The 12,004-nt window shown below is 47.4% G+C and overlaps 1 protein-coding gene and 1 long non-coding RNA gene across 2 annotated transcripts in view; one reads left to right on the forward strand and one right to left on the reverse strand.

Annotated features, from left to right (window-relative positions):
* Positions 1 to 9,573, reverse strand: part of LDLR (low density lipoprotein receptor) — a 34,349-nt gene extending 24,776 nt beyond the window's left edge. The window contains exon 1 of the mRNA XM_083593130.1: positions 9,270 to 9,573. Coding sequence (XP_083449256.1) covers positions 9,270 to 9,342 — 73 coding nt within the window. The 5' untranslated portion in view covers positions 9,343 to 9,573. The remainder of the gene's footprint in view (positions 1 to 9,269) is intronic.
* On the forward strand, positions 181 to 6,969 carry LOC310753128. Its single transcript, XR_014543211.1, has 2 exons — positions 181 to 316; positions 6,503 to 6,969. It is a non-coding gene; the product is annotated as an uncharacterized lncRNA (long non-coding RNA).
* Positions 9,574 to 12,004: the final 2,431 nt, after the last annotated feature.

Consider the following 12,004-nt stretch of genomic DNA (forward strand, 5'->3'; position numbering starts at 1 on the left):
CAACATAATAGCTTGATAAGAGCCAACGAACTGAAGCACAACCCTTGATATGCCTGAGGCACAGTTTGTGGCTGGCTCCCTGGAACAGACGCAGCAACGTCTCAAATTTCAGTGGCGCCCTCTGCGACGCCAAACTCTGACACACACCCTGCCTCTCACCTGCCGTTGTGCGTCACAACAGCGGGGCCGGTCGAGGTGCCCCAGAGGTTCGGCACCTGGTGCAACCAAACTGGTCATGCTCCCTGAGATCTGCCTTTGCCAGATGGCTAGGAGGTTGTCTGCTCCTAATGGGGTGACTCTCTGTCTAAAGGAGTAGGTATGTAGCTTGGGGTTAGTTCTGGATCCTTTTGTGTTGCTTGAGTGTCAGGTGGCCTCAGTGGGGCAGAATGCCTTCCACCAGCTGCACCCCTATTTGGACAGGGATAGCCTAACTTCTGCCATCTATGCTCTGGTAACCTCTAGGTTAGATTACTGCAATACATGATACGTAGGGCTGCCTCTGGAGACAGCTCAGAAGCTTCAGCTGGTGCAGAATTCGGCAGTCAGGTTGCTCACTGGGGAGCCAAGACGGTTTGTGCATATTGCACCGATCCTGGCTCAACTGCACTGGCTGCCAATTTGTTTCTAGGCCCAATTCAAAGTGCTGGTTTTGACCTAATATGGCTCAGGACAGCAATACCTCAAGGACCACCTCTCCCCATATGAACCCTGCAATCATCAACTGAGACCCCTTCTTCATGTGCCTCCACCACAAGAAGTCCAAAAGGTGGCAACACAAGCGGGCCTTTTCTGCAGTGGCTCCCCATTTGTGGAATGCTTTCCCCAGGAAGGCTCACCTGCAGCCTTCATCATACACCTTTAGGTGCCAGGTGAAAACATTCCTCTTCAACCAGGCTTTTGGCTGATTAACATCTTATACCCTTTTAAATGTGATTTTTGGCTGAAGGGCAGTACAGTTGTACCTTGGTTGCCGAACACCTTGGAAATCATACTTTTCAAAAAAGGGAAGTGAGCGTTCCGGTTTTTGAACGATTTTCGGAGGCCAAACATCTAGTGCGGCTTCCGATTGGCCACAGGAACTTCCTGCAGCCAATCAGAAGCCGCGCTTTGGTTTCCAAACGTTTTGGAAGTCGAACCAACTTTCGGAACAGATTCTGTTCAACTTCCAAGGTACGACTGCATACAAATTTAATAAATAGTAACAGCAGCAAAAATAACGACAACAATACAACAAGCAATGTCTTCATTGTATTGTGGGATAGCCCAACTCTATACTACAGGAACTCAGACTTGGGACTTCTTGGCAACAAGAGGTACACTACTAATATGTAGCTAGAGACAGCAACCGCCACTTCCAACTTTAGACATGAGTGTTTAAAGAAAAGAAAATCCAGCTCCGGTCACTTCAGATAAAGGGGAAATGCCTTAAACACTCAAATAAAGAATGTACACTCATTCTGCAAGATGAGCCTCTTTAGAAACTTGACAGTTTCCAGAAAGGACCAGGGAACATAAGCTCTCTCATGCAGCTAACATCCTAAAGAAGATTTTGCTGATTGTGACGGGAGCTTCAGAGCAGCATGTCCGGCAAAACATGCTTCTGTGTTTCAGAGGCTGTTTTTTAAATACCCACTTACAGCTGCAGGTAGACACGGCAGCAAAATAAACAGCTGGCATGGAGAAGCTGTGTACATTTGCCCTGCCACGTATAAAGGTTTCAAACATAACTACCAGGAGCTGCAGGCTTTTTTGTGTGGAAATTGTAAAATTTAACCAGACACTCCAATTTGGGGCCATCCTGACCCATAAAAAATTAACCTGGCCCTGGGCCCCTCTGATCATCCTATTTCACAGGGTTTTTGCAGGGAATCATCAAAGGGGCTAGAATCAAAGTGATGATATTGCTGTATCTCACCCATGGACATCCCTAGAGCCCACAAAAATGACCTTGTATTTAGGGTAAAAGGTAAAGGGACCCCTGACAGTTAAGTCCAGTCACGAATGACTCTGGGGTTGCGGCGCTCATCTCACTTTACTGGCCGAGGGAGCCGGCATTTGCCCGCAGACAGTTTTTCCGGGTCATGTGGCCAGCATGACTAAGCCGCTTCTGGCGAAACCAGAGCAGCACATGGAAACGCTGTCTACCTTCCTGCCTGAGCGGTACCTATTTATCTACTTGCACTAGCATGCTTTCGAACTGCTAGGTTGGCAGGAGCAGGGAGTGAACTCATATCCCATCGCGGGGATTTGAAACGCCGACCTTTTGAGCGGCAAGCCCAAGGCTCAGTGGTTTAGACCACAGCGCCACCCACGTCCCGACCTTGTATTTAGATATTAACTAAAGGTGGGGATGGGAATTATGAACCCCTGAAGAGCCATTGCCAGCTAGATGGACCAATGATCTGATTGCAAGGCAATTCTGATGTTTACTCAGAAATAAATTCCGCTCATCCACTGGGGCATATTTCCAACTGATGATGCACATAACCGAAGCCGCTGCACAAGTGATCTTCCTTCGCATATCCTTGCATGTGTGTATACTTTGCCTATAAGCCAATGTAATTCTCGGTGGGCTTCATGGTGCCTTTAGCTTTAAAAAATGCTCTGATTCATTGAAAACCAGCAAGCTATAATCCTTAAAACAGGATGCACGGCTCAGGAAACATGCTTATTTCAAAACAAGGAAAACTAATTAAACTGGTCGCTCTCTTTTTAGCCGATTTAAATCCATTCGCTTTGCGCAAGGTTTTCTGCCAGTGTCAGCAAGGCAAGTAGGGAGGAGGAGGAGATTCAGTCGAGATATTGGCCCGTCCTCCTCTCTCCACCCTCCGCTATTAGCATAAGACAGAGAATTGACAGACCGATGGGAGGTCCCAACACTTTTACAGCACAGGACTCTTGCTTAGCAAACAGCTCTCTCCACCAGCAGAGTTAAAAAGAACAAACAAGGATATCCTCTCTACAAGCAGCACACACAACCATATAGGGACACACCCAGTTTTATCACTAATTGGGCCTCTCCCATTTTGCACTTTTGCCGGAGACAAAGGATTCTGAAAGAGAGAGAACCATTTCACACATCTGCATTTAAGCCTCAGCTGAAATACAAGAGTGGTTTGGGGTTTTTTGGGTGGGTTATTCAAAGCATCTGCATGCTTGATCCTTCCTGTTCTTACTTATCCCTGGTGCTCAGATACAGACCAATTCTGCGCAACATAAAAAACAACAACATCTGGCTTGCCTTACATTTGAACGGCATGCGCTGAATGTTATCTAAATCTAAATCGTTATCTGCAAATGTTTGTCCTTTATTGAGGAGATGTAGGGAAAGAGAAAAGGTCAACAAGAGAAAGCCTGAAGGAATTTGCTGCAACTGTTTGTCAGAAACTTCATTAATAAGGCAAATAGGTCAGGGCAAGCATAGTTAAACATCCACACTGATCTAGAAATTTTTTTAGGGGTGGTTGGCTTTTGCTGCCCAACTCCCCATGGGACTCTGAGTCCCATAAGTCTACAATGGGTCACAGATGAATAGATGGAGGCAGGAGGCCACGAAAGCAAGGCAGATCTTCATTTTTCTGTTGCAACAGAGTTCCCTCTCCTCCGGGCAAGGAGGCAAGAGAGACCCAGAACCAAGAAGAAACTTCTCTTTTAAGGGTTTCCAGGGGGAAAAGGACATCCCCTCTACAAACAGAAATTACATCACACCTAAGGTAAGGTCAATGTGGCTCACGCAGGCCAAGGGGCGATTTAGCAAGTTTCACAGAGTTCCAGACAGTTTGCACAAAACATTAGCATTTGATAAGACAATTGGGATGCCCAGGTTGGGCATCGCTCAATGCAGAGCATCTGGGCAAAAAATGACAATTAATACAAAGGAGGTTCATAGATATAGGAGAGGAATCCCTTCAGGAACTTCCCCTGATTGCTATCTGCCTCTGTGTTCTCAAGCAAGGGAGATTAAGGAGGGAGAGGAAATCTTGAGAGTCATTAGGAGAGCCAAGATGGCTTTTGGATTGCTCTCCTGTAGTATTTTAGACATGTGGTTTATATACTTATATACAGTGGTACCTCTGGTTATGAACTTAATTTGTTCTGGAGGTCCGTTCTTAACCTGAAACTGTTCTTAACCTGAGGTACCACTTTAGCTAATGGGGCCTCCTGCTGCGGCGCAATTTCTCTACTCATCCTGAGGTAAAGTTCTTAACCCGAGGTACTACTTCCAGGTTAGCGGAGTCTGTAACCCGAAGTGTTTGTAACCCAAGGTGTTTGTAACCCAAGGTACCACTGTATGTGTGTTTACCTTGTGCAATTATCAACATTTATTCTATATATAAGACCTTTGAATTCCTATAAAAATATGCAGCCTCATCCAAGAAAAGATGTCAAGAATAGCTAGAAACTGAAATCACATGCCTCTCCCATGCCCCCAATTCCACTTGGGAGTCATGCGCCATCAGTGGCAAAGCCCACCCAGTGCCTCCTTGCTCACTTGCCCCATTAACACATCTTTTCTATAACCTTTTGGCTGGACCACAGTCAACACCAGCATTGCCTCACAGGTTGAGCAAAGATGGCAGGAGACAGGAAAGATGGAGGAAGGGGAGATGTGACAGAAGGTGCTGGAGGAAATCCGAGAGAGATGATAAGGGCCAGGTTTTTGGGGTGGTTTTTTTTTAATAAGGCCCATATTTTTAAAATAACAATGCAACTAGAAATAGTAAATGGAGGGTGCAGGAGAAGGAAACTGTTCTAAGAGAAAAATGGTGTAGGGAGCAGGGAGGAAGGATGAAGGAAAACTAAAATGGAGAGAGAGAGTTAAAATACACCCAAAAACCAAGGTCTGTGCACATATGTGAAAGTTGAGTTCATCGCCAAGAGGAAATTGTTGTGGGAAAGAATTTAGCAAATTCTAAAGAGGGATTAGCTATGAACAGAAGAATGACATCAGTAACATCAAGCTGCTTGTGCCAGTCACCACTTGCCACCATTTCATGAATGGCTCTGACTCTGCGCCACCATTTTGCGATTGGTGGGCCTCAGTAATTTTCTGTCCTCTTACGTGGGGCTTGAGGGTAATGGGTTTTGAAACCCCTGAATTCTAGCAAAGACTGAAGTACCAAGGATAATTATTCAATAATTTTGAACAAGCGCAGTTGGCAGCTATAGTACCAAAATGCACTGCTAAATCCAGCCATTTATCCTTAATCTCAGGGGAAGGAGAGAAATCCTGTTAGATTATGCTTGGCTCTCAGGTCCATCAGGGAACTGAATTGGTAAACTTGAGGGAGTTGTAGGAACAATTTAATTTGCACATATTCATGAACAGGGTGAAGCACAGTCTTGTTAACATCAAACCTAAAACATCTAGGCCTACTCTTGAAACATTACTGTGGAAAACCCAAATCCACCCAGCCCTGTTTTTATTTGGCAGAAATTTATTTCCAATTCTGTAACTTCTTGGTCCTCTTACATTTTCAAAGTCTTCTCCTTGCATACGCACCAGGAACTTTTCCTTACAAAATGGATGTGAGGGTCCTCGGTTACTCTTAAAAACCCACAGACTTAAACTCATGAAATTCATGTGGCCCATACGTAGTTGGCCTTTAATGTTCATTCCCCCCCCCCTTTTCTTTTTTTAAAAGCGTACCAAAGTCATGAGCTTCGAGTTGCATTGATCACAAGGTGACAGTAAATGAAAGCAAAAAGAGGTTTCTTTCTGCTGGAAGGCGACCCCAGGCTGTTGTCCAACCACTGCAAGTCACCCAATCCAAGTCTGGAAGTTTTCAGTGGTTAGTGGCGTACTGGGCATGGATGAGCTCAAATATCACCTGATCTAGCCTCAAAGCTGTTGTAAGAATGAGTCAAGAACATACAGCATAGGCACATACGGCCCCCGATTCTAACCACGGGTATTGGAAGAGATTTGAATCCAGGGAAGTAACAGTTAGGATTCTAGCCTCCGAGAAGTAGCAAAAGCACCAATATGTTGCCCTACCCAAAGCGACACAGTGGTACCTTGGTTGTCGAACTTAATCCGTTCCAGAAGTCTGTTTGACTTCCGAAAACGTTCGTAAACCAAGGCCCGGCTTCCGATTGGCTGCAGGAGCTTCCTGCACCCAATCAGAAGCCACAGAAGCAGCATCGGACGTTTGGGTTCCAAGGAACGTTTGCAAACCGGAACACTCACTTCCGGGTTTGCAGTGTTCGGGAGCCAAAACGTATGAGTACCAAGGCGTTCGACAACCAAGGTACGACTGTACAAGCTGCTAACTATGAAGTATCGCTCTTGACAACAAATGGCTGGAGTATGCATCATAAGAGGTCAAACCAACCTCTCTACCTAGCACACATAACATGCAAGCAGTGGGGTAGGATGTTGCAAACAGGAAGGCCACACCGTTTACGATGGTCTCTGCATCACAACGTGGTTTGGGCAGGGCAGATGGATCAGCATTCCTGCTTCTTCTTCACAATTACCCATTTCCTCCTTTGATTCTAGGGCTAGCAACATTCCTTGGAGGGTTGAGAGAAGGTTGACCAGGAGCAACTTGCAAACATTGATTGCTGCTCATGATGAAGGTGGGAAAAGGGAACCTGTTAGTGCAAAAACACCTGGGAGGCAGCAGAATGGAGAGGACTTAAAGAGAACGATTTCATCAGAACTTCTATTGTTCGTAAAGAGGAAGCCATGCTCTGGGAGTCGCACCTTAATATTACCAGAATGGCGTAAAGGGGTTTCAAAGTGGAGTTTCTCTACAATGTCCAACAACCTCCTTTTGTAAACATGACTGAAGTTCACAGCAAAGTTTTTAAAGCAAATACCCAGGACGCAGCCAAACCTGGTGCTACCGTCCTTCAGAACTTTGCTCCCAAGGGGGCAGAAACGCCGTCCCTCAATAATTAACAGCTGCATGGCAGGAGATATGCTGCCTTTCACATTAAAAGACGGATATGCAACTATCAAAACTTCGCATGGTGTTAAGCTTTTGGAATAACAGCAAGGATCTAGGTCACTCCTAATGGGAGTGATGCCATTCATTTCTACATCGGTTCGGCGTCTTGTATAACCAGTTAAACTTAAATTTAAGTTGCAATCAAGAACTGGCAAGACGTCATAGGCTTCTTACACCGAACAGATGGAGAAGCTGTCTCTACACATGCAAATGTCTGCATTTGTTGGTTTGTACAGCTACAAGCGTACCACTCAGCTAACTGTGTACATAGGAAGACGGATTGTACACTTGTTGAATGTAATGTGTGAACACGCCTTATGAGCCCAGGAGGCCACACATCTTGCACTCCCTTTGACACAAAAGAAAACAAACATTTCCTTCGCTGTCACATCGAGACACCAGCATACAGGGTTAGTTCAGGCTGACAGAGGTGAAATTAGAGGAGGCAGATAGGCTGAAGGGTCCAAACAAACAAAAGTCAGAGAATCCTTCACATTGAAGGAAGTTTAGCCCACGTTTGCCAGAGGTGCCTTTCCAAGCCGAGCCAGAGGGTGTTTCTTTCTCCGACACCCATTGGCGGATTGCAAAGAAGCTGACAAATGGCCCCTTTGGCCCACAAACCAATGGGGAAGCAGAGCGTGTGGGGAAGGGGAACAAATGGGCGAGGGCCGGGTAGCGGGTTGGCTGGACTTTGTGCCGCTGAAGACAGAGGTGCCTCCCTTTCTAACATGCACCTTCCGATAAACCCCACCCAACACTGACACTCGCTCCCCTCCCTTCTTACACCCAAGTAGTTGCTACTTCCAAAGAGGCAAATGACACCATTGCATGTCCTGAGATCCATACCCCTTTAAAGACAAAAGGGCTTGTGGTCATTCCTTTGCTGAGGTCTTATTAAAAGATGCAAACATGCCAGGAGGTGCCATTCCTCTCTGCCATCAAACCACCATCGGTTTCCCAGACCTCCTGCCCATTTTCAAAAAGACACAAGACACTCCGCAGCATTTCCAAACATTCTTGCTTTCCCCACCTCGCCACTCCTCTCCCCCCAATATTGTTTTGCACACAATCCCCTCCTGGTAAAAGAGTCCCATTTGGAGCCTAGGCTAGCAACCCAACCAGAGAGTTCCATGCATGTGTCTTCGCTTCTTCTCAAAATCAAGTTTTAACTACTTCTTTCCATGTGCATGCCTGAGCCCTCCTTTGGGGGGGGGGGGCAGGAAAAAAAAAGATGCGCTTCCTCACAGGGAAGATCAGTGTCTTTAAATGAGCAAAAGAAAAGGAAATAAGAAAGGAGGAGCAAAATAATCCTGTGGGATCCTATCGAGAAATCATTTAAGAACCTCATCCTACCCCAGGGAAGGTTGCTCATTAACAGAACAGTAAAGGCTGCCAGGTAATAAATCATCCCTGGGGAGGGAATCTCTTTCACCCAATATTATCACTGTTATTTATTAAATTTACAGTAGCAAAATGCAAAATATAGTGGCACACACATCCCAGGCTAAGGCCCCCACCCTGAAGCCATTAAAGGGATGCTTAGGCTTGGGAGGTCTTGCTCCTGAAGGATGGATGGCAGTGTGATGGCAGGGAAGGAGCCGCCCTTACAAGCTCAGGGCGGGGCAACCAGCAGCAGACCCAGTCCTTCCAGTGGGCCCAGCCCTGAAACAGGTATGGAAGAGAAATCACGGCTCAGGTGAGGGGGGGGGAGAGGAAGGGGTCGGGCACCAGCAGCCCCTCCTAAACTCACCAAAGTTCAGACCTGAGGAATCAAAAGCAGAGGATGCTGTGGGGTGGGCAGAACAAGGGGGGGGCAAAGAAAACTATTTGTAGCCCAATAATTCAGCTTCCGGTCGACACTATTTAGGAGCCCGATATCTGGGGAGGGTTGTTACTAGAGATGCCCTTGTTTCGAACACCCCCATTTAAAAGAAGCGGACTCAAGGGAGGGCTGCGGGAACCGGAGTCACAAAAAGGCACACCCCCCCACCCAGACCTTGGAAGAAGCAGGCTGAGCCACGGGAGGACCGGCCTACCTCGCTGGGTTGTTGCGAGGGTAAAATGGGGAGCGGCAGGATGCGCGCCACCGTAAGCTTCTTGGGAGGAAAAGTGGGGATGCGAATGCAATAAAGTAGATAAATACATATATACATTTCCCTGGCCCCCTTCACCGCCAGGCAACCCACCCACCCTTAACTGGGAAAGGAAGCCTTTTGCTACCTGATCTTCTTTTAAAGAGGAACGTCCAGCCCTCCCGTTCCGCAAGGTCCCATATATATATACATATATTGAGATCGGGATTAGGGCGCTTACCGTTTCCAGAAACTTGGGCGCAGAGCACGACCGCCAAGGCTAGCAAAGGCGTTTGCAATCCACCGGGACTCATCGTGGCTCCCTCGGGCTGCTGCTTGCTGCTGCTTAATCTGCGCGTCCCTTGTCCTCGATCCCACCGGGAGAGTAAAGCAGGGAGACCCGCGGCGCGCAAACGGGGAGGCTGCCCGGCGATGGGTCCCTAAGCGCCGCTTCTCCGCACGTGCGCGCACTCGCCCTGCTGAACCAGATTTGTAGCATCCTCTCCTCGCGGCTCCCCCATTCAAGCGGCGCGGGGGAGGAGCTTCCAATGGGGTGATTTTCAAACCTCCCCAATTCAAGCGCGTGGGGGAGGAGTTGCGAACGCACCATGTGACGTCAGCGAGTTAACCCTTCTTTCCCCGGTCCTTCTCCCCTCCCCGCCCCCTTTAGGTGGGGTGGGGATATCCGCCCTGCTTTGCGCCCAGGGTGGGTGTGAGCGCGCGAGATCGTTTCTCTTCCTGGTTTCGCCCTATGCGCCTGATCTAGAAAAGTAGGGGAGATTGGCTTTTGCTGCCCAATGGGACTCTGAGTCCCCCATGGGTCAGAGATGAAGGGATGGAGGCAGGATGCAGCGAAAGTAAGGCAGATCTTTATTTTTTTCTGTTGCAACAGAGCTCCCTTGCCGTCCTGGCAAGGAGGCAAGAGAGACCCAGAACCAAAAAGAAACATCTCTTTTAAGGGTTTGCATTTTGGCATGGGAGAAGAAGGACATCCCCTCTACAAATAGAAATTACATCAGGCATAAAGCCAAGGGATATTGTTCCTGAGGATTTAGCAAGCTTCACATGGTTCCAAACACAGTTTGCACAAGATATTGGCATTTGATAAGACAACCGGGATGCCCGTCGGACATCCCTCAATGCAGAGCATTGGGCGAGGTATAAATAATAAATTATTATAATTATCTGGTCAAACAGTGACAATTAATACAAGGGAGGATCATAAGAAGAGGAATCAATTCAGAAACTTCCCCTGATTGCGATCTGCCTGCTTGTTCTCAGGCAAAGAGAATTAAGGAGGCAGAGGAAATATTGAGAGACTTTACAGGAGCCAAGATGGCTTTTGGATTGCTCTCCCGTACTATTTTAGACATGTAATTTAAGTTCTTATGTATGTGTGTTTACCTTGTGCAATTATCAACATTTATTCTATATTTGAGACCTAAGAACTATAACACGCAAAAACACATTTGACACCCCGCGCTCTTTCCTCCGGCATTGCAGGCGGGCGGTTGGACTAGATGACCCCGGGAGGACCCCTTCCAACTCGACAGTTCTGGGATTCTATCCCACCGCGTTTTGGGACGGAGAAAGGTGGGGCTCGGGCTCTGCTGTGAGAGAGGAGCTGCAGAGGCTGCTTCTTTTTAAACACAGAGGAAGGAGCGGCTCAGGGGGTCTCGTAATTTGCTCCGGTATGAATGGAGAGATCCTGCTTCAGTCTCACAAGCGCGGCCGGAAAGAAAACCTTGCAGTAATGTAGCGAAACTTTTAACACTGGCCGTCGCTCACGATTGCATGACTTTCGTGCTTTTTTTCCTCACTCACGATTGCATGACTTTCGTGCTTTTTTTCCTCACTCACGATTGCATGACTTTGTGCTTTTTGCACACTTCTTGGGCAGGGCAGTTAATAAGAAGGAAGAGTACGCATGCCCTGTCAGTACTTAAGTGGCATAAAAGAATCAATAAATTAGAAGGCAAACACAAAAAGGCAACGCCTCCTGGCGTGAACAGGAAACAGAGACTGAAGCTGCTGCTCAACTACCAATCCGAATACGTTTGGGTGTGGACTACTACGGTTGAATGAGAATCACAGTTGGAAGGGACCCACCCGGGTCATTTAGTCCAACCCCCTGCAGTGCAGGTATCTTTTGCCCAATGTGGACTCGAACCCAGAACCCTGAGATTAAGAGTCTCAATGCTTTACAGACTGAGCTCATGCAGACAATGTCCAAATGCAGACAAGCCATGAGTTTGCCTTCAGTGCCATCACTCCTGCCAAAATCTGACTGGATTCATGATGTCGTGTAAAGGTAAAGGGTCCATTAGGTCCAGTCGTGGCCGACTCTGGGGTTGTGGCGCTCATCTCGCTTTATTGGCCGAGGGAGCCGGCATACAGCTTCCGGGTCATGTGGCCAGCATGACTAAGCCACTTCTGGCGAACCAGAGCAGCGCACGGAAACGCCGTTTACCTTCCCGCTATTTATCTACTTGCACTTTGACATGCTTTCGAACTACTAGGTTGGCAGGAGCTGGGACTGAGCAACGGGAGCTCACCCCGTCACTGGGTTTCGAACCACTGACCTTCTGATCGGCAAGTCCTAGGCTCTGTGGTTTAACCCACAGCGTGACTTATCGCCAGTTGACTATAAGAGCTTCATATAGTGCAGATAGTCAACGTGGTGACCCTTAGATATTTATTGTACTACGACTCCTAATAGCTGCATTTGGCATGGCCGGTGGTCAGGGATTATGGGAACTGTACTCCAACAATATTTGAAGGGCACCATGATGTAGGGACACACACAAAGGAGAAGGAGAGGAGGGAATTGCTGTATTCCAAAATCAATATTGATCAATATAGCAGCAGCGCAGGAATTTTTTGATTCCTAATTGTAGTGAACCCAACAGTAGCCCATGTGTGACCTACTTCATGGGTTCTCAAACCTTCTACTCCTCAAGGTCGACTTCAGATGGC

Source organism: Podarcis filfolensis (assembly GCF_964270895.1).
Source record: "Podarcis filfolensis genome assembly, chromosome: 17".
In the NCBI taxonomy this organism is placed as follows: domain Eukaryota; kingdom Metazoa; phylum Chordata; class Lepidosauria; order Squamata; family Lacertidae; genus Podarcis; species Podarcis filfolensis.